Source organism: Tachypleus tridentatus, chromosome 6 (assembly GCF_004210375.1).
Source record: "Tachypleus tridentatus isolate NWPU-2018 chromosome 6, ASM421037v1, whole genome shotgun sequence".
NCBI lineage: Eukaryota > Metazoa > Arthropoda > Merostomata > Xiphosura > Limulidae > Tachypleus > Tachypleus tridentatus.
In genome coordinates, this window is record NC_134830.1 from 169,421,764 (window position 1) to 169,446,112 (window position 24,349).

General features: G+C 35.4%; 1 protein-coding gene across 3 annotated transcripts in view; it reads right to left on the minus strand.

Annotated features, from left to right (window-relative positions):
* Window positions 1–47: 47 nt before the first annotated feature.
* The window catches only part of LOC143254427 (calcium-binding protein E63-1-like), a 32,960-nt gene continuing 8,658 nt past the window's right edge, over window positions 48–24,349 (minus strand). The window contains exons 2-7 of one of the 3 annotated variants that reach the window (XM_076509583.1): window positions 22,533–22,669; window positions 15,749–15,788; window positions 8,918–9,061; window positions 5,904–6,040; window positions 1,642–1,753; window positions 48–410 (exon numbers count right to left, since the gene is read on the minus strand). In XM_076509583.1, the coding sequence (XP_076365698.1) occupies window positions 388–410; window positions 1,642–1,753; window positions 5,904–6,040; window positions 8,918–9,038 (393 nt within the window). In that variant the 5' untranslated portion in view covers window positions 9,039–9,061; window positions 15,749–15,788; window positions 22,533–22,669 and the 3' untranslated portion in view covers window positions 48–387. Of the gene's footprint in view, window positions 411–1,641; window positions 1,754–5,903; window positions 6,041–8,917; window positions 9,062–15,748; window positions 15,789–22,461; window positions 22,670–24,349 lie in introns of those variants that run through there. The other 2 variants (XM_076509582.1, XM_076509581.1) reach the window with 2 other exon arrangements.

Genomic DNA, 24,349 nt, shown 5'->3' on the forward strand with positions numbered 1-24,349 from the left:
CAAAGTATCAGTATAGTGAGAAATTTGTTGTTTAATAGAAATGTACAGAAGAAGTGTATCGAAGTATCAGTCTAGTGAGAAATTTGCTTAATACAAATATACAGTAGAAATGTATCGAAGCATCAGTCTAGTGAGAAATTGCTTGTTTCTCATACAAGCAAACCCTAAGGATTTTTATAGAATGAGTATAACGACACATTATTGAAGGTATTCTAACAACAGATAGCCCATTTTTAAATAAAAACATTATGTCCAACATAAGAAAAATACAAGTCAGATTTTGTTCATCAGTTTTCAAACTCGAGATGACCGAAGGTTAACATCCTTTTTACTTTGTACTCATTCTCCTCTTTGAACACAAACTTCAAAAGTAGAACCCTTGTAGTTTCAGAGCAGTATACGGACAAATTCTGGAAAAAAAAAGAAAAGTCAGTTTTAATTAATCTCTGTTCAGCCATGATACACTTTGAATATATGAGACAGTATACAACCAGTAAAAATGTTCATATTACAAATAAATTGAATATGGTAGTGTACCAATCAGTAACGATTAGCTAAAGAGAAAATGGGTTAGAAGGAAGCCTCTATATCAGTTACAAGTTAGAAAAGAAAATGTTAAATAACAGTTTCTTCATTTAGTTTTATGATACCAAAAAGTTACACAATAGATTATTGTCACTGTGTATCATGCAGGATAACTGATAATGGGAGAATTGCCCACACACTAAGTGGCATTTCTCACTTCTCTTACAACACTAGAAGAACCCAGGTTTCAAAACCCATGCTGGTCAGGGTAAAGGTTACGTATTATGTAGTTTTGTACTTAATTACAAACAACAACTCACTTTTATAGATATAAGCAGGAATGCAAAAGTTACATCGCACCCCCCAAAGAATGTAAATTAACACCCTTCAACAGAAATGATACTTCGTACTCAGACAGGATTAGGAACCACAGCTTAGTTGGAAATGTAGTATAATTTTTGAAGCTACTCTTCTAAGAAAATATATATTCATACAATGTTCTTGTTACCATTAAATTATTTTAATGCATGATATTTTGTTAAGTGTTTAACATAAAATTTGCATGATTTTTTGGTTGTATATTTACACCTTTATATACATACTTGGTGAGTGAAATATTATTTGTTTTAATTTTATAGCTTTGGTGGAATAGTTAAAGATTGGTTGACAATTGCATGCCTTTCAACATAATAAATTACATAACAGATGAAGTTCAAATAACAGAATGAATTAATGTACACATTTAGCATATTTTTCTAACCGTATGTTAAGCATGATATTGTGTTAAGTACAAATAAAGAACATATATACAGATTATTATATTTTTGAATTTTGCCCAAAGCTACACGAGGACTAGCCGTCCCTAATTTAGCAATGTAAGCCAAGAGGAAAGGCAGCTAGTCATCGCCACCCACTCGTGGGCTACTATTTTACCAATGAATAGTGGGATTGACCGTTATGTTATAATGTCCCCACAGTTGAAAGAGCGAGCATGTTTGGTGCGACTGGAATTCGAACCCACGATCCTCATATTACGAGTCGAACGCCTTAACCCACTTGGCCAAATTATTATGAAACAAGCCTAAAGATAACTTAATGTGTTGGAAAAAAACAAACCTTGGTAATTTATTCTCCCATCGTTATCCACGTCGGTGACTTTAATTAACTCGTCGAGCTTTTTATCTGATACTGGTTCCCCTATCATCTCCATGGCAATACGTAGTTCATCCTGCAAGAGGTAGTAGTTATAAATATGCAAAGCAATAAATTTTAAATAATATATCAATAGTATTTACTTTGTATACGAGCAATATCACGAGCTTAAGACCTACTAACACTGCATTTTCCGTTTGATGAGAAAATCGGGAAGTAATTCCTGTATTAATAAAAATGTTTTATGCTTCAAAAGGACAAGTTATACTGAAGTTAAAAACGATACGAGACATTTGTCATTGATACTCATGTTAGACCTACTTTAAAACCACACAAACAAACAGTCATGTACAGAAATGTCATTAGGACCTATGTTAATTGGACTTAAAGTATTAGGTTGTCCAGAAATAAATGTGGGAATTCTCACGATGGCATTTAGAAGCTGAATATTGGGTAACTTATCGTTGGTTGGTTGGTTTAATCCCACGTATGTCGCTTACAAGGTGCCTTAATTGTCTGCTCTTTCGACTCTATTCAGAGTAAGTTTCACAACCCCCAAGGCACAACATGGACAAGAAGAGCTTTCGTCTGATTTTCCTCTGCGACTTCAAATTTGGATGAAAAGCAACCGAAACTATATGGAACATCAACCAGGCGTTCAGCCATGGATCTGTTACTGAACGTACAGTTCAGCGTTGGTTCCAAAGGTTTCAACATGTAGATGAAAGTCTTGAAGTCCACGAAAGTTGTTGAAGGAAGACATCCTTAGATAAAAACACATTAAGGGAAGCAGTTGAGACAGACACTCGCACAACAGTACATGAGTTTGCAGAAAAGCTAGGCACAAGCAAATCAAGCATTGCCAACCACCTGAGTGCGATTGGAAAGACAAAAAAAGTTGGATAAGTGGGTTCCACATGAACTGACTGAAGATCAATGAAATTGGCGTTATGAAACTTGTCAAGGATGATGCTCCAAAATTTGAACGAATTGGGAATCGAGGTTCTGCTTCATCCACCTTATTCCCCAGACCTTTCACCTACAGATTTTCATTTTTCAAGCACTTTGACAACTTTTTAAACAATAAACACTTTCAAAACCAAGCAGCTGTAGAAGAAACTTTCAGGGAGTTCATTGACCACAGAGACTCTGATTTCTACATCAGGGACATAAACAGCATCGTTACATGTTGGCAAAAGTGTGTTGAAGGAAATGGTGCTTACTTTGATTAATGCATGTTTTACAACACTGGTTTATACTTTTCCAAACTTCGCAGTTAAAAAAATGACATTTATTTCTCGACAACCTAATAGTGTCTTGACTAAATGTGACTAAAACCAACTTTCATTGTTTGCTTCAGGCATTTCGCACAAAACTACCTGAGAACTATCTGCATCAGCCGTCCTTACTTTAGAAATGATAAGCTGTAGAGAATGCAATTACCAGAAGTAACCATCATCAACTCATGGGTCGCTCTTATCCTATTCCAAAATGGGATTTTACCGTCACTCTAAAGCGCACCAACGGCCCTAGAATATGGAGTCTATTTTTGTAACAACAGGTTAGAACCATAAATATTGAGACTGACAGCCAAAGTACACTATCCGCGAGGCCTAACTTCATGCAGTCCCTCTTAATACGCACTGTATTTTCAATATTCTTAATTTTACGTGTTTTTTATGCATTGGCATATTCTTGAGTAATTTTTTTTCATTTATTCATTAATAAAAATTTAATCTTCCAACTTTATTTTAACATAATTTTAATGTAAACCTAGAGACATTATTATTAAATTTTATTCAGGGATTTGCAACTATCGCATTAATTCCTTTTTATTGTTCTATCAGTAAGATCGTACAAACCTCTTATTTGTTAATAAGAAGTTTGTATGATCTTATACCATGGCGTATTTATCTCTTTCTGTGTTTTTCCCCGTGGGTCAGCGATAAAACTCGGGGGTGGATTCTCCGAGGTAGACCCAGCAGATAGCTTAATGTGGCTTTGCGCTAAAAAAAAAAAGCAAACAAATAACTATGTGACTAAATTGATCGAGTGTGTGTGTACATATATATATACCGAGAGACAGATTACGATTTTACTTTCTTTTTATAAATTTTATCTGGTTGTGGGGTTAACTAACACAGTCTGAAATGCCCACAAAGCGATTATAGAAATGGATTCATAAACCATTTGCTTTAGCACTAATGTCCTTTGTAAATGGCGTGGCATGGCCAGGGGATTAACGCACTTGACTCGTAATCATAGGGTCGCGGGATCGAATACCCGTCGTACCAAACATGTTTGTTTTTTCAATAATTGGGCGTTATAATGTGACGGTCAATCCACTATTCGTTGGTAAAAGAGTAACACGAGAAGTGGCGGTGGGTGGTGATGACTAGCTGCCTTTCCCTCTAGTTTTACTGCTAAATTAGGGACGACTAGCACAGATAGCTCTCGTATAGCTTTGCGCGAAATTCAAAAAACAAATATATAAATCGATTGAAGAGTCACCTGACATGACCCTACATTTCTCCATACTGATACAGAGATCCATTGACACGAAGATTGTTTCTCAGAATATTTAAGTTACGCAACACATCATATTGTTAAAATAAGTTTCGCCTGTTTGAAACGATACATCAGATCAATTTCTAATCATATGAAATAATTCACAAAATTTACGTATTAGAAATGATGGTGGATATTAAATTTCATTTTATATTTATAACCACTGCGGTATAAGATGGCATCTCATGTTTGCTACCCTCTCAATTGATATCTAAAGTTTTCGAAATTTCTGTTATCTTTCAGTTCAATATGGATGCAGAGAATCGCTCAAAAAGAAAAAAAAAAACAGAGCAAAAACATACAACTTTTCCCTACTTTACATGCACACAAACGTGCTCCACTAATTGCTCGTTAAGCGCATTTTCTTGCAGGTGATTTTAATCCTGATTTCCCGAAACAGACAACTAACTGCCTTTTCTGTCAATGAAATTATGTATCAGCACGTGGTCTTTGTGTTCAAATTATACTGGTTCAGAGTCACGTGTGCGAGGTGCGTATGGTGAGCAACTTGGCTTTGTTTAAGTTATTGTATTATGGCACTTACTAAGCTTTCCCTTGTAAGGCAGATTCTGTAAATTTTCTAGCTTTTATTCAGATTAAATTTTGTAAAACTGTTACAGAGGTTTTAATTTTGACTTTGTTAGAGATGTATTAAGTAGTTTTTCGTTTAATTTAGAGTTTGCTTTAGTTTCAATGCGATGTCATTTCAACAGCGTAATTTTATTTTTCGTGTAGCTGACAGAGGTGTGTTTGTGGAGGGCAGAACTGAAAAGAATAAAACCGTCATGTACCTTTTAAGCATTGACTTCTTCTTTATGATATATTTGGTCAGAGTTAGGAGAAACATAAACCTATACTCTGTAGCGTAATATTCGTTAGACCCATTGTTTAGCGAAAAGTAACAACTTGCTTGAAAGAAAAGTCATGAAACAGAAAATATTCTACCACTATCGCCCCCTAGTGACACAGTGGTATTTCTGCGGATTCACACTTCTAGAACACGGGTTTCGATACCTGTGGTGGGCAGAGCATTGTGTGGCTTTGTGCTTAATTCCAAATAATCAGTATCAATCAAACTCACCACTATATTGACTAATATATCAGTACTTGTCGAGAATATTTAACTTCACATTATTATTTATAACCACCACTATATATCACAATTATATCGTTAATCGCTGTGAACATGCCATTTCATATTAGGTTCGGTGTGTCTTGTAGGGTGTTCAACTCACAACATACTGGTTGCTGAATCGAGACCCCCACCGCGAGTATAGCGGTAAGTCTACGGATTTACAACACTAAAATCATGGGTTCGATTCCCCTCGGTGGGCTCAGCAGATGACCCGAGGTGGCTTTGCTGTAAATAAAAAAAGACACACGCTGAATCGAGACTCATAGACGAACATGCTGGCCATTTCGGCTATGGAGACAATATAATTCAATTATACTGTTCGTTTGTAAAAATTGGCGATAGATGGTGTTAATTAGCTGTCTTTCCTATAGTTTACCACTTCAAACTTAGGATTGGCTAAAGAAGACGGCCCTTGAGTAGCTTAGTGCGAAATCCAACAAACAAATACAATTTTAAGTAATTAATTAACAGCTAAAACTAAATTGTACAACTGAATAATAATGACATTTAGTTTTCTACGTACTCTCGTTATAAAACCGTTTCTGTCTTTATCGAACACTCGAAACGCTGCAAGAAGATCTTCCATGACGTCATCTTCTGTTGATGTTTGATGTTTTGCCATCCAAGCCATAAATTCTTCCTCGTTGATCATTCCGTCATCTAACGTTGTGATACAAAGAAATTAAGGTTAAAGATGAATGAAACTTTTATGAAAAAAAGAATACCAAATAATACTATAATTTACATATGTGGATAAGATTCACAACTCGTTCACTGACCAAACTTATTCACCACTAGAACCTTACAGAAGTGATTAACGTGCCTGACAAAAAATAAATGATCCAAGTTTAAGTTTTTGAAATGGTAATATCGGTAGGAACACGACGTAGGAATTAGGTTTTAAATTAAAATTATTATTTATTTTTCAGTTTTATTTTATTTTTTAGTTAAGATATATTGAGTAATAATTTTACAAACAAAACTTGAAACCTCATGCAACAGCTATATCTTTCAAAATAATGAATCCACTTCGAATAATACACAAATAACTCACGGGTGTCATCACAACCGGTGGTTTTGTAGTATCCCTACTTTTACATACGTGACACATAGAACAACAGTAAGTTATATTATTATATTAAATTTCTGGAGAACACACCCTCTATATTGAGCTGCCTTTGACAGCACAGAAGCTATCTGCAGCATTTCCTTATGCTTTCAATTACTTTTAAAATCCACATGTGTAGTCAAGCAGCACCACTTTGCAACTCCTTCCTTCACCCCTGTAATTGATAAGTCAAATTAATGCTAATCACAAGCGACCAGTTCACCATTCATGTTGAATTAAGAAATCATTCAAACTTAAATATTAATAATTCCTCTTTTTCAAGTTAAATAATATTTAAAGAAGGAACATAACTGAAACCGCTCTTTCTTACCTAAAGAGCTATGGTTATTTTTTATCAATTATCTCTCCCGCCAAAAATTGGCAGAGGTTACGTTTTCGCCCCTGTGTGTGTATTTGTCAGCAAGATTTCTCGAAACCAGCTAAACGGATTTGGACGAGTGTTGGTATACATTTGGACCAACTTAGAAGCGATCCATTTTTGGAGGGTTAAATCAAGAAAAAAAATTCCTATCCGTTAATATAAGTACCAATTTTGAGACAATTTTTGCTCTGTAACTCAGTCAAAAATGACCAGATTTTGATGAAACTTAATGGACATGTAGAGCGTATTATTTGTTATTGTACTGCCCAAAATGGTTCGTGTCTGTTAATAACGACAGACATACGGACACATTTTCGTATTTTTTGAGAGCCAAATATGAACAACACTTGGCGATGGAGGTATGCGCGTTACCGAGTACTCTCTAGTTTTTGTATCTTTTGGGGGAAAATGTTGAAAACAAAAGAAATAAACATTTTAATCACACACACGCACACAGTTATGCCTCATTATCTATTTGTTTTAACTTTCTGAATTAATATGAAATCAAAGCATAAGAAGGATAGACTTACATCTGATAAATAAATAAGTTTGTTCCTCGTAAACGATAAACATTTTACCAGTTAATAACTTAACAAATATGCTTTGAAATTATCTCAGATAGTGAGATAATACTGAGATAATAGTTCAATCACACAACAGCAGTCTGTTTATCACAATACTGAGATAATAACTCAATCATACTATAGTAGTCTGTTTATCACAATACTGAGATAATAACTAAATCACACCATAGCAATCTGTTTATCACAATACTGAGATAATAACTCAATCATACCATAGCAGTCTGTTTATTACAATACTGAGATAATAGCACAATCACACAATAGCAGCCTGTTTATCTCAATACAAAGAAAATAGCTCAATCATATCAAAGCAGTCTGTTTATCTCAATACAAAGAAAATAGCTCAATCATATCAAAGCAGTCTGTTTATCACAATACTGAGATAATAGCACAATCACACAATAGCAGTCTGTTTATCACAATACTGAGATCATAACTCAATCATATCAGAGCAGTCTGTTTCTCACAATACTGAGATAATAGCACAATCACACAATAGCAGTCTGTTTATCACAATACTGAGATCATAACTCAATCATATAAGAGCAGTCTGTTTCTCACAATACTGAGATAATAGCTCAATCTAACCATAGCAGTCTGTTTATCACAATACTGAGATAATAGCTCAATCATAACATAGCAGTCTGTTTATTACAATACTGAGTTAATAGCACAATCACACAATGGCAGTCTGTTTATCACAATACTGAGATCATAACTCAATCATATCAGAGCAGTCTGTTTATCACAATACTGAGATAATAGCTCAATGTAACCATAGCAGTCTGTTTATCACAATACTGAGATCATAACTCAATCATATCAGAGCAGTCGGTTTATCACAATTCTGTGATAATAGCTCAATCATACCATATAGTCTGTTTATCACAATACTGGTTTATTTTGCTGCAGTTCATTACTTGTGGAGCTCACAAATAAAATCTGGAATAGTTTTATGTTTATGCCTTTAAGAACGCTAAATGTAAAAAAACTAACCCTCAAAAAATATAATAAAAAAATTATACGTCAGGTGTGTAGTGTTGAGTAGTAATTAATGGATAATTGCAATATTGGTTGTATTTGTGTTTACATTTTATGTATGTGATTAATAGCGTCACAAAGTTACAAAAAGTTTGGTGTATATATGTATATTTTAGATTGTGTGTTAACAGTGGTAGTGGGTCACAACGATAATTCTACGGTTAAGAGCGATCTGCAAGTTAGAAGAGTATAAAGATGCATATTTATGAAAATCTAGTTTTAAGTGCATTTAGTCAACTACTATCGTCTGCTGCCATCTATAGGGAAATATTTGAATTGATAGATTAGCAGTGTGTGTTATTATCCGACTGATGCCAACATCTATAGTTTTGTACCTGGTTTTAAGGTTCACTTTACTTTCAGAAGTTTTACCTTATTCGACAGTTTTGGTATGTTTATAGTTGCATTTACGCGTAAATTACCTCGCCTGTTCACTTGGTGGAGCACATGTCGTATCATACCGTCACTCAACAGAATTCCGAGACTCTCTGACATAGATTTCAACTCGCTGGCGTTCACTCTACCATCATGGTTTTTATCCATAAGTACAAAAGCTGCCTTCAGTTCTATTACAAAAAGAAAAAACAACAAGTACTGAAATTCAAAATAAGTTTTAATACATTCCTCAATAAAGGGAAAAATAAGAAGAAATAAATTTAAAAAAACTGAAGCCTAACGTGAAAAGTTTGCAAAAAAAAAAAGGTTATAAAATTCTCATTTTAGTCTTAATAACCAAGTTAAACCATAGATTATGCAAATCCACTTACTAAAACACTTCGAATTACGAATAGATTATTAACGTTTGCTTCGAATTTCGCGCAAAGCTACACGAGGGCTATCTGCGCTAGCCGTTCCTAATTTTGTAGTGCAAGGCTAGAGGGAAGGTAGCTAGTCATTACCACCCACCGCCAACTCTCGGGCTACTCTTTTACCGACGAATAGTGGGATTGACCGTCACCGTCTGCGCTAGCCCTCCTTGATTTAACAGCGAAAGACTAGAGGGATGCTTTCTCTTCGGCTAGTCATCAGTACTCACCGCCAACATTGGAGCTACTTTGTGACTAAATAATAGTAGAAATGTCCATCACATCATAACGCCCCCACGGCTGAAAGGGCGAGCATATTTGGTATGACGGGGAATCGAACCTGCGACCCTCGGATTATGAGTCGATGCCTTAACCACGTGGCGATGCCGAGCCAATTATTAACGTAAGTAAGATAATAGCCTAATTAAAAACTACAGTTAAAAATAAAAATATAACATGCACAAGAAAAACAACTGTTATTCATAATTATATATATGGTAATAATAGAGTCAAAACATTGTTACCTAATTATTATGTGCTATGATATTTATAAGTCTAGACTCAAAGCTGTCTTTTAAACCCTTCTTAAATAAAGTATTTAACCAATGGCTCAGCGCTAAGTCTGTAAGCTTGTGACACTAAAAATTGGATTTCGATTCCCCTGATGGGCATAGCACTAATTGCTTATTGTTCAGCTATGGACTTAAAATCATCCAAAACCAAACTTAACCCGAGTAAACTAACAAACTAACAAACACACTATGTAAGTTTATTAAGTGAACATCAAACACAAATAATTTAATATAATTCTCTCTTCATTATATTTCATCACAGTGAACAAATGTGTAACATGTGTCTGTCTCTTGATATCACCAAATACAAATACATTAATATTAAGCTAAGCTTTTATTAACCCAAATGGATTATGAAATGTCCGGTGTTAAGCATAAATCTCTACTCATCACCAATATCTAACATTCCTAAGAATTATCATTGAGCCAATTCACCAGAGGTCTTTACTTAGGCTAACGTTCTTTTTTTTTCTCAGTTTATTGTTAAGCGCTAAGCTTCACAATGGACTACTTGTGGTGTGTCCACAACGAGCACCCAAACCTGATTTTTTTTTTAGTTACATGCCTTAATACTCATTTCTGAACCATTAAGGGTAAAATATTTGTCTTATTGATTTGTAATCATGTACAAATCTACACAATGGGCTGTCTGTGATCTGCCCACCACAAGTGTCGTAATCTGGTTTCTTGCGTTGAAAATCCGCAGACTAATTTGTTCTGCTACTGAGGCTCCCCTCAGGAGAGGGGGCATGACGAAAGAAAAAAAATGTGATTTTTCAACCTGAACTATACCTAATTCGTTGAATAGTTTAAGTGTTATATTCAATATTTTTCATTATTTGGTATTTTTATTCTGAAGAACACTGAATATAACACTTGAACCATAAGAAAATGAAAAACGTGTATTAAATTTAGACAATGTTTTATATTCTTTGGAAAAATAAATCTGCGCCATCGTTATTCAGACTCGATTATATATATCAACAAATAAATAAACACGATGTAATCCTGAGGTACGTATAATAATAAATAATTATATTGTCCTACAATGTGTTGATAACAACCTATTTAACACACAACAGCTGCTAAGCAGCACGAATATTCCTTAATGATTTTACAGAGTTAACAACCAACAAGAAGAAACATTCAACAACATAGCCACTAAGCAACACAAATATTCCTCAATTAACAATTTGACAAAGTTAGTAACAAACAATATAACCACTAAGCAACACAAATATTCCTCAATTAACGATTTGACAAAGTTAGTAACAAACAATATAACCACTAAGCAACACAAATGCTCATTAATTAACGATTTCGTAGAGTTAAAAATCACTACGATGAAACATTCAACAATGTAACTCAGTAAACATTCAATAAGGAATTACAAACTTAAATACCAAGCATCACGTAGATTCCTTGGGTAGTGAAGTTATTTGGCACAAATTTGAATAACACTACAGCGGTAAATAAACTATTTTGAAAGCTATAAAATCATGTTTGTATATAAATACAACATTAAAACAATTCTAAACAGATATAATAGTTTAACGTTAAATCATGTTTTTTGTTTATTTGTTTTCTTTGAATTTTCAAGTGACAATAAAACGATTACGTGTCACATTACATTTTTCCTTATTCTATGACGTAACCGTATTTAAATTGAAAATAAACAACACATTATTTAACTTTTAACCATTGTGGAATACTCTGAAATAATTAAACCTAGATGAAGAAGTGCTCGTGCCTTTTGGTGATATTTTGGGATTTTTGCAACTCCATATACGGGTATTTTCAAAGATAAGTAAGACCTGTATTTGTAGGGTCATTACTGCTGCTCTAGTTAAAATGTTATACAACTATAAACCACATGCAGATAAGTAGGTACCGATTATTAGAAAAATAGCTTAACCTGTTTGTTTTCTTGAGTTTAAAAACAAGCAGTTACAAAACAACGTGGGTAGGCATTCATAATTTTACTTGTAGTTTTTGATAGATATGTTTCACATCTTTTTTTAATTCTGTAATATTTATTTTATATTGGGGTTCAAATATTTAAACTACTTTATCTAACGTTTATACCCTGTCAAGGCTTGACAGTTTCCAGCCGTGAAGAGGTCAGTCTTGTTGGCGGTTTTCCAAAGTTTTTTTTACCATCCTTTCTCTCTCCATCATATGAATGGAAAACGTGCAGCACGCGATATTACAGTAGTTTGTAAATGGTAAGGAAGTCACGCTTTTGTTCGAATATTTTCGAGCTAAAATTTGAATATCCCCAAAGATCAGATAGAAATTGCGTGTACGTGTAAACTGGCAGCGCATTATACAGTTATGTTTTTAAAAATAAAATGGTCACGTGCTCTAATTCTGCGAAACACGCATACGTAGAAGATGTACTTGGTGTACTTGCAGCCCTCTATGGAGAATGATTTATCATGATTACTTTTGATTGTCCCTTTAGTGAATTTCTGGTTTTTTGAACAAGTTCAGATTCACTACGATCAGGATTAATGCAGGAAATCTACTTCCTTCTTGTACGAACGAAGTGCAGGACAAGTGAACTCTCGACTTTCAAATTGGTCATTCATATTAATATTGCGATAGACTCTAATAAAAATATTGAAATTACGAGGTACGCTTTTCCTTACTCTGTTTGATTTTCTCGTGCTCGCGTGATGACGATAAGTTATTTGAAGTCTCAGTTGCGTCAGGTGTCTCATTAAAACAAAGATGTCCAATATAACAAGTTTTTGTAACTCTTCTATAAGATATACAACTTCCAGAGACTTGTACCGTTATGTCGCCGCAGAATTACCATCTCGGAATATACTTGAGAAGAAGGTTGAAATAAGCGTGCTTGAAATAATGTCTAACTTCTTAATTCGAAAACATGTTGGACAAGTTACACCTGAAACGAAGATAGTTTGTCAAGAGCGGGTTGCAGGAAGCCACTGGTTAACATCAGAAAGAGGCAGACAGTTGGAGATCATTGGATACGTTACGATGAAAGAGGAAATCTCAAGTCTAGTCTTAATTGGAAATACTGAAAGAAGGAGAGACCGTGGAAAACAGGCCATGATGTATGTCAAGAGTTTACCCAAATGGATGAATGTATCGACTTTGGAAATATTCTGTGCCTCAAGGAGAAGAGATCTGTATAAGTCTATGGTTACCAACATCTTGGATATGGCGCATAAAGAGAAAATAGGTCAACATCTACTTAAAATCAAGAAATGTTATACAAAGACTTCAACAAATTCATAAAAACCACTTCCTAAAGTATTTTTCTATAGTTGGTTGCTATCACAGTTCCAGGGATTTATTTCATGCTAATAGCTAATTTTCTTCAGTTAAATGGTGAATACACGCCATACAAACTTTCTTTTAATTTAAGGCCCGACATGGCCAGGTGAGTTAAGGCGTTCGACTTGTAATCTGCAGGTTCGAATCTCTGTCGCACCAAACATGCTTGCCCTTTCAACCGTGGGGGCGTTATAATGTTACGGTCAATCCCACTATTCGTTGGTAAAAGAGTAGCCCAAGAGTTGGCGGTGGGTGGTGATGACTAGCTGCTTTCCCTCTAGTCTTACACTGCTAAATTAGGGGCAGATAGCACAGATAGCCCTCGTGTAGCTTTGCGCGAAATTCAAAAACAAGTTACGAAATTATTTGCTAAATTTTACAACACCGTTGTTCTTAGTGGTATATGATCATTGGAGGCTGGAAAGCGAACTTCGTGAAATATATTCTATTCATTATTCATTGTGAAATGTTATTAATAATGTTTAATGATAACATTCACTTAGTTTATTATCTAAGTATAATTAGTTGTTTTTTTCTGCTCATCACGGGTGTCGAAACCCAATTTTAGCGTTGTAAGCTTGTAGATTTACCGCTGAGCCACTTGAGAGCAGTGGACTTGAGAACCATTATCTACCCATATTTTGAAATGTACTTTATAATGTCGTGTCAGTTTCATCTCTTTGGTTAGCAAACGGTAAAGATGAATCTGATACAAATATCCGCCGCTATGTAGGTTATATATCACCAGGTGTTTTCGGTGTTGTTTCTCAGTGATAAATTTTACAGTTTTTATTTTGTAATTATACACTAGTTAAATTTTTTCTGTTCTAGTAAACAATTAAATTATTTATTATTCTTAACTTTGTTCAACACAAACTGTAGCATATGATGAGACATTTTTATAAATGTAAATAAATTAACAATCTATGTCAGCAGAATATTGTCTCACGTGTGGAAAACTGCGCAGCATTTCACACAAAGGACGACATCTACATGATGATGACAACATGAATGGTCAAAACATTGTGATAAAGTTAAACGAAATTAGAAATAAATAATCCACTCAAAAACTGTACTTGTGAACTTGTATTTAAAACGACAGTTTATTAATCGGGAGGGCTAGTATATAACAATTGAGCTTAAACTGGTAATTCAACGGACATCTAGGCCTATAACACAATAGTTTGACCAATACTACACATAAACTCGACCTTTTTGAAATCTTGTAGTTTCACTTAAATAAAAACCAATGTGTGTCACATTACATTTGATTTTTTTCGAAACAGGAGTTATAAAAGCTAACATGCATTTATTTAGAAAGAATAGTTCGAACACTGCCCATTTTTATTTTAATGACAGGGTACAAGAGGGCCAAGGGCATAAAATTGAAAATGAAAGTAAAAATATTGATTCTATTTTTGATTAAAATCATTTCTGAATTTAAACTGGTAATTCAACGGACAGCTAGGCTGATACAACATGACAGTTTGACCAGTACTGCATATTTGTCTACCGGGACATTGTTTTATTTGTTTTCGGAATTTCGCGCAAAGCTACACGAGAGCTATCTGCGCTAGCCGCTCCTAATTTAGCAGTGTAATACTAGAGGGAAGGCAGCTAGTCATCACAACCCACTGCCAACTCTTGGGCTACTCTTTTACCAACGAATAGTGGGATTGACCGTAACATTATAACGCTCCCCCGACAAAAAGGGCGAGCATGTTTGATGCGACGAGGGTTCGAACCCGTGACCCTTGGATTACGAATCGAACGCCTTAACCCACCTGGCCATGCCGGGCCTTACAGGGACATTTAGAACACACTTGACGTGACCTTACCTAACACGACTTGAACTGAACTTGCTTCAAACATTAAAGCCAAGAACGTGGTCTGACACATTTTAACCTATACAATGCTGTTGAAAGATTTCTACATAGAGAAGAAACAGCGCTTGAATTTTTACGTGTAGTATGTAACGTGCTAGTTTACCATTCAAAGTCTTTTCATGTTTTTTTATATGATGAGTATTAATGAATAATAAAATAAAATATATGCTATTAGTGTGATGCAATTATCCACAATCTTTTCATATTTGTTCAGCTGCAATCTAAATATCCTGGTAGATCGCACGCTATAGTGGCACCGCGAATTGTTTAGTACGTAACGAACTTCTCGTAGCGCTAAGTAATTCATTACAATACGATTTCTCTATTCACAAAACTGAAATAACTGACAAATACCTGATAGAAACAAAAAAAAACACTAAAAAACAAATTCACTAACTCTTTTACAACAGACTCAAAAATCAGTCTAACCTAACTAAGGTCCTGTAATGTTGAACTAGTTTCCCAAACTCTAAAGAAAAAAAAAATTATAGGCGTTAACCCACGCGCTTCCCGTGGCCTCCAACTCTTTCATATTCTAACAAAATCAAACAAATAAACACACAAATTAATACAAAAGTCTAAATAGCCTACAACAATATTAAAGTACAGTTGTTATATATACTCTTTCAGAGATAACAATAATTCTAAAATAATACCGTGTATTCATATTTCACATTTCTTACCTTGTATTTGCGATTCTGTTAAAGATGCTACATGGGCTTCCTGGAGAAACAGAAAACACTGAATTATTGTTCACTAAGAAAATACAAACTATTAAAACTTAACACGCTAACTTTTTTAAAACTTGACTTTAGGTTCTTACTGTATATTTTCTAAGTTGGGTAATAAAAGAAATACCTGATTCATATAATCAAGTTTATAATTAATCGCATAACGGGATTAATTATACCCCCACCCAACACGGTATCGCGTCACGAACCTTGGTTGTTCCGATTCATAGCTTAGTATTTTAACCCCACTAGGACACGCTAGGCCCACCAACAAACTTAACATACTCTGGGTAGACTCTAAAAAATAACGTTTTACATATAAATGAAAGTTTATGTCGCCTAAGAAATTTTGTGCCAAACAAACGCCAAAAAAGAAACAAAGCAAACAAATAAACAAAAAAGTATATCATTTTTCATTTTAACAGTAAAAATTTGGGATTCGATTCCCTGTGACGGACAGATTGGTTTAATTTCGCTCAAAGCTGCATGAGACCTATCTGCGCTAGCCCTCCTTGATTTAACAGTGAAAGAATAGAGGGATGAATAGTAGAAATGGCCGTAACATCATAACGCCCCCACGGCTGAAAGGGCGAGCATGTTTGGTGTGACGGGGTTGCGATCTCGCGACACTCAGACTGCAAGTCGAGCGTCACCTGTCCATGTTGGGCATAGTAACGGACAGCGCACAAAAGGTCAATGTTGCTTTGTAAAATGAAAGAAACATTTTAACAAAGAAGTTCAGTTGTAACAGTTTATGTTTAGTGCTACACTTCAAGTTACTTAACTACTTTAAATAGATTTACATTTTTAAGTGTGCAGCTCATTAAATGAGTACGAAACGTAATTTTTACTAAGCAGTGACAGATTTTTTGTTCTTTCCTCAACGAACATAGAGACAAAAGGGTGTCGTCGGGTCAGTAAAACATGAGAACAACTGCTCTAGAGTAATGCTATGGTGGTTACATAATAATTAGTTATATAGTAATGTTATGGTGGTTACGTAACAACTAGCTGTATAGTAATGTTATGATGGTTACGTAACAATCAGCTATATACCAACGTTATGGTGGTTACATAACAATTAACTATAGAGTAATGTTATGATGGTTACGTAACAATTAGCTATATAGCTGTGACTCATATTATTGAAAAATGGTCGTTTTTAAATAAAACTACAGTTTAATGGTTAAAAGGAATGTTAATTTTTGAAGTGAAAGGCCTCCCTGGAGGGACAGAGGTAAACCTATGGACTTAAAACGATAAAATCTGAGGTTGGATTCCCCGTGGTGAACGTAACAGTTAACCTAGTGTGGCTTTGCTATAAAAAAACAAAGTGAAAGTTACTCAAACACGAATTGACTAATGTTTCTATTTGTTTCTAACAACAAGGCACATGCAGGTTACCATATTTATTAATAACAGTATGTGTCACTTGACTGAAACAGTTTCACGAGTTTAACTTGTACGATGGCCCGGCATGCCCAAGCGTGTTAAGCGTGCGACTCGTAATCTGAGGGTCGCGGGTTCGCATCCCCGTCGCGCCAAACATGCTCGCCCTTTCAGCCGTGGGGGCGTTATAATGTGACGGTCAATCCCACTATTCGTTGGTAAAAGAGTAGCCCAAGAGTTGGCGGTGGGTGGTGATGACTAGCTGCTTTCCCTCTAGTCTTACACTGCTAAATTAGGGACGGATAGCGCAGATAGCCCACGTGTAGCTTTGTGCGAAATTTCAAAAACAAACAAAACAATGTTCCGGTAGACATATATGCAGTACTGGTCAAACTGTCATGTTGTATCAGTCTAGCTGACCGTTGAATTACCAGTTTAAATTCAGGAATGATTTTAATAAAAAATAGAATCAATATTTTTACAGATAGCCCTCGAATAGCTTTGTGCGAAATTCAAAAACAAACAAAACACTCTTGTACGACTTTTGAAAACGGCGATATAAAATGAGTAAACATTTTCCAGCGTGACTTGAACGTCTGATTATTGAAATTCAAGCTCGTGATTCATTTAATAAAATCAATATTCGTTTTCAGTGGAAATCCACAAACGTTCTTTAGTTTTGATTTATTTAGTTACTTTTAGTTTATTGTTCTGTCCAAAACGTCGAACTCAGTTGCTGTAGGTCTTATGTTACAGTTTCGTAAACAGTGGCCCAAAATGGCTGACTGATTATATAAAGTATTTTGCGCATGCTCTTTAATTCTTCAATCTAAACAATGTAACCACCATCAAGTCTGAACGTACTTTAGTACTGAAAGCAGTCAACAATTTAGTTGAGCTTACTACATTTAACGTAGGATAAATAGCAATTTATAATAATCATGTCTCAGGTTCCGTGAATCATATCTCAGGTTCCGTGCTGCCCTCTGAACTAATTCTGCCATCTCGATCATGTTCAATATGAACACAGAAAATGTCTATTGGAGCTTTGGGGTGGAGATGAAGAACGAGGCTGGACAGACTCACGGATGTGCGTATAGAATAAGGGTGATGTTATTTCAGTTCTCTGGGTCATCTTTCTCTTGAACACAACCGCTGATTTTGAGATGTGGTTGGACGTTCGTCAAGTTTTTGTGTGTTTTGTTTTGTTTTATTCATGTTTGTTATAATACTCAGAACGTCTCCGTGTAATTTATTTTTGGATATTTTAAACCCAAACACTCCTCTATAGAATATTTTTTCGTCATACAGAAGTTGCTAGGCGCTAGAATGGACGAGTGAAGGATGAAAAACAAGACATAAAATGATACGTTCTATTACGTTGTTGTGTTGTGGAAATAGACCTGTCTGTGGTCCCTTAAAACGGCATAAACCAATTTCTTCTTTGAACAGGATATCTGCTGTTCACGAAAGGAACATTTTATTTACTTTTAAGTTTATTTCAACACAAAATATTGACCGTGGTTGATTGTTATTGGCTGTTACGATGAAACGTCACACTATGGCAAGATGTACGATCAAACACTTTTTTTATAACTGACCCAAGATGGTTTACCTATAGGCAGAGTAAATGTATTGTGCTAAGTTGAAGAAAGTCTTTCAACATCGGGGCGGTTTTCACCTAATCTCTTTAAATGTTGAAATTCCACTTAATTCACTAAATACATGTCACTAATTTGTACGATGCTTATAATAGCGGAGCACAGGCCTAATCCCGTTAGGGGTTCGATTATTTTACAAACACCAAGCGTGTAACACCACTTACACTTCTTTTGTTACTGTAGGCCGTCGTGTTTTGCATAGCGGCTTTCAACAGCAAAATTTCAGTTAAAAAGGTTCTATACATTCCTGTCTCTTTCTGTAGCGACCCGGCGTGGTCAGGTGGTTAGGGCGCTCGACTCGTAATCTGAAGGTTACGAATTTGAATACCCTAACTCCAAACATGCTTGCCCTTTCAGCCATGAGGGCGTTAAAATGTGACGATCAATTCCCACTATTCGTTAGTAAAAGAGTAGCTTAAGAAATGGCGGTGAGTGGTGATGACTAGCCGCCTTCTCTCTAGTGTTACACTGCTAAATTAGAAACGGCTAGTATAAATAGCCCTCGTGTAGCTTTACGCGAAATTTAAAAATGAAACAAACAAACCCTTCCTACAAGTAAAAGTACCACAGTAAAAGAGAACGTTTAAAACCCTTTTCATCCTTCCCGCCATTTTATCATATCACTGTATATATACCGTACAGCAAGACAGTAGTTTGTACCACTGCGTGTGTGTATATATATACATATATACCGCACAACAAAACAGTGGTTTGTACCACTGTATATGGCCCGGCTTGGCCAAGCGTGTTAAGGCGTGCGACTCGTAATCTGAGTGTCGCGGGTTCGCATCCCCTTCGCGCCAAACATGCTCGCCCTTTCAGCCGTGGAGGCGTTATAAGTGATGGTCAACCCCACTATTCGTTGGTAAAAGAGTTGGCTGCGGGTGGTGATGATTAGCTGCTTTCCCTTTAGCCTTACACTGTTAAATTAGGGACGGCTAGCACAGATAGCCCTCGAGTAGCTTTGTGCGAAATTCAAAAAACAAACAAACAAACCACTGTATATATACTGCACAACAAAGTAATGGTGTGTACAACTGTTTATATACCGTACAACAACAGAGGTTTGTACCACTGTATACATACCGTACAACAAGACAGTGATCTGTACCACTGTATACATACCGTACAACAAGACAGTGATTTGTACCACTGTATACATACCGTACAACAAGACAGTGAGTTGTACCACTGTATACATACCGTACAACAAGACAGTGATCTGTACCTCTGTATACATACCGTACAACAAGACAGTGAGTTGTACCACTGCATACATACCGTACAACAAGACAGTGATCTGTACCTCTGTATACATACCGTACAACAAGACAGTGATCTGTACCTCTGTATACATACCGTACAACAAGACAGTGATCTGTACCTCTGTATACATACCGTACAACAAGACAGTGATTTGTACTACTGTACACATAACTCACAAGCTGATTTAATATTTACCGCCCACGTGAATGTACCATACTGTAACAAAAGAGGGTTTGAGGATATCCGGATATCGTTAGTGATTTTTTTCTTCTTTTTTTGAAGTCACGCGCAGGTTGTTAGTTTAGAACTACAGATGAAATGCAGAACCCATGAACTTTTCAAACACACTTTTATAAACTATTTATGTACTAAATATGTAATAAAAACATTATTATTATTATCATTCCATTTAATCCACTAATTCTTGCTCAGGTCTCCTGAATATTTTACTCACCTTGTTTGGCCAGTAATTCACACGTATTTGTTTAAACACTCTACCAGTTGTTAATGGTGTGAAAATAAGTCTAGGGCGAAAAAGAATATATTCAAGCTCTAACTCTGTAGTCCAACTACCACAGGCAATGATAGCCAAACTGGCAAGTCTCGAAAAGTTGGGAAATGTATGTGTGTGTGTGTCGTAATATTTACATATACTCAAATTTTCACGTTTTGTAAAGCCGCAGTATAGCAGCTCGTAGAACGACTATGAAGTATTGCGAGTTTTTTTATCAAGTACAAACTTTTAGGTTATAGCTCTGTCCCTTAACTGTTTTGAGATATAATTACAGCCGCGGCTATTGAGGATTTCCTCTTGTTTAATAAATAAAACAAAGTTTTTTTGCAGCTTTATTACCACACTTGATTACCACGTGAGATTTAAACTTAAGACAGAGAGGAAATACACTGTTGATAAGTGTGTGTAACCGAAGGCTAGCTAGACTGTTACCTAAATTATTACTAATCACCCTCGTCGACCTGACAGAGCTGATAAGAACTAATGAGACACGAAACCAACGTCCCCGTCCAGACACGGTTGGGTTGTGTAATGAAGTGTGAGCTAATATATTGCACATTACAGCTTGTTAGTGCATGGGAGGTGTAAAAACTTTACGAAGTAAATACCCAATATATTGTGGGTAAAAAGGATACTCAACTCATATTCACATAGGAAAGCGATATATCAAAATACACTGAATTTGTTTATGCAACATAATTTATTACTGACACATTTTAATTGATGGGCCTAAACATCTACTTATGTTCTAAGAACACAATCACGAGAATCCTTAAGAATTAACATAATTCTGAAGCTGTGTATCCTAGTAAGATATTTTAAATGGGTTTTTAAAAACTACGACTTAATACAAGCCTGTAATTAGCTCAATCAAAAGTGGTGTTATTAAACATCAGTAGCTCAAAGTTTGTGTGATTTATTCTTAAGTTATGGACAAAAATTAAATATTGGTTTTATTGTATACTTTTCACTGAAGAGGCTGGCTTAGTTAAACCTCAGATCACGCCCGGCCAGAAAATCGTTGAGAGTTTGTTTATGAATTTTGCGCAAAGCTACACGAATGCTATCTGTGCTAGTCGTCCCTAATTTAGCGGTGTAAAACTAGAAGGAAGGCAACTAGTGTTTGTTCGTTTATTTGTTTTTTAAAAGTAAAGCCATATCGAACTATCTGCTGTGTCCACCGAGGGGAATCGAACCCTGATCATTACCACCCACTGCCAACTCTTAGACTACTCTTTTACCAACGAACTGTGGGATTGGTCGTGACGTTGCAACGCCCTCACGGCTGATAAGCCGAGCATGTTTGGTGTAACAGGGATTCGAACTCGCGACCCTGAGAATGTAAGTCAAGTGTCCCTAACCATCTGGCCATGCTGGACCCTCATTATGAGATTTTGAAAGCAAGTAGTGACGCAGAAATATTCTTCAAGTGAATGGTTTGTTTGTTTCGAATTTGGCGCACGAATGCATAAGTATTACCTACGTTATAGCTCTTGGTGTAGCTTTACTACCAATGTATTTGTGAGAAACAAAGACAAACAAATTATCAACCACTATATCACAATGTATTAAAACTGCAACGAAATTTTATCAGAGTAGAGTAATAAATTCGCTGAAATATGGTTCGTGGAGCTGTCAACTCGATTACAGTTTGAGAAAACATTAGAGTAAAACTGTTGTTAAGAACATTGTAGTTTTACGTTTATTTGATTGTCAGTCTAATTAAACTAAAATTAAATTAATTGTACTTTATATAATATATATATTTCAACGTGTTTTTATTTCTGAATTGCATATACTTCGATGCTTTATTTTTATTTTTGCATAATTCTCACCATTATGAATTTCCTGTTACTAAATTGACCAACTGTTGTGTTATAGTACTGGCATCAGCGGGTGTGCTTACATCAGAGAAATGCTGTCTTTCACAAAGTAGCGACTCATCTTCTACACAAACTGTCACGTTTCTGAGGTCGGTACTTCAATTGCATAGAGGAAATCAGGAAGTCCAGTTACCCCACTGTGTGCTGTGACGTCAGAACCCTGCAATTTCAAAAGTTACAAAATGATACAGCAAAACCGTAATAAAAAAAGGAAAGAAAAAACAACAACAAGCAATCATTTGAATCTCTCCACAAAAACTATAAAAAATTATGATGATTGAAATCTTATCTTTTTGATTTTTGTGTTTTATTTATAATTTTGTTAAAACCTTAGTTGGTATTATTTTGCCTTTAATTGTTAACCCTAAAAGTCAACTTTTTGTTCTGAACTCGGACCCTGGTATTTAAAATTGTAAACTTAAAGAAAGTGTTACTTAAATATTGTATGATAAGATATTTGTGCTAATAAGGAATGATAAAGAAAACGTATATTGTATTATTTTATTAAAAACCAAAAGTTTAACAACGGTAATAAAAAATGTGTTAATTTTTTGGGTTAAAGTTATCAGAATTACAAAGTAAGAAATAAGTAAAAACGTGTTTCTAGCACCTGTTATTAGTGCTAAAAATTACTGTTCATTGACTAATCAAATAGGTCGGTCGAGGGACTGGCATGACCAGCTGGTTAGGGCTCTCGACTCGTAATCTGAGGGTCGCAAATTCGATTCCGTGTTACACCAAAGATGCTCGCACTTTCAGCCATGGTGGCGTTATAATGTTACGGTCAATACCACTATTCTTTGTAAATGAGTAGCTCAGAAGTTGACAGCGAATGGTGATGATTAGGGACAGCTAGCGGAGAGAGCCCTAATGTAGCTTTGCGCGAAATTCAAAAACAAAACAAACAACACTTAGGGGTATCTAAAATCCAACATACCCAAATACCCACTACGAAGAAGCAACTTATGGTTATCTTTATCACGTATGCAGTAACATTAAAATAAGTAATTTTTGTACTATTTTCTCGCGAAATAATTTAGAGAGCTGTGTAGGAGTTAATGTTTCCTATGTTGTCTTGTAAATTTTGATCATATTAGCCACTACTGCTCCACTATTATTGCATGTTAGACCCCCAGCATGGTTCGTGCGTTGCCAAACTTTGGTTTCAATATTGTTGAAGTGTTTCTTCACCCACGTTAATTTTGATTGTACATTAGTCTTAAGGATTCTTTTAATGCATTCTGCAGAAGTTGACCCGGAAGGGTCAGATGCAAATTTGACTTTTCACCCCTCGACTGTTATTTTAATTGAGACTTGCACTTTTTTTTCCTATTTATCCTTTTATTTTGAGGGGTATGTCCATGAATGTCGTCCTATGGCTGATGTAAGTGAAGCTCTGGAATAGGGTGATTTTTTATTTGATTTCAGGTATTCTATTACTTGATTGTGTAGTATTTAGGCTTAAGAATAAGTGTGTAATGTGTAAAACAACAGGTATAAGGTGCTGTTTAGCTATTTTTGTTAAAAGTGTGAACCCGTCTATATTTTCATGGGCCTTCTGTGGTGTTGTATAAAATGTAAGAATGTATTTTTATTGCTCCACAGATGGGATTTGTTTTAGTTTCAAGTATGGTTATTATTTATCTTTCCATGATTTGATTTTTGTTTTGTTGTACGTTTGAATTGTTAGGTTGTTTCTGGATTGGTTTTGTTGGCTTTTAGTGGTTGTGATCGTGCTCCCTCTGTGCAAGCGTATGTTGTAGTCTGTACGAGTGTATTGTGTGTTACCGGTGTTAATAATATTGGTGTTTTTTTGTTAGTCTTTATTTCCGAATGGTAT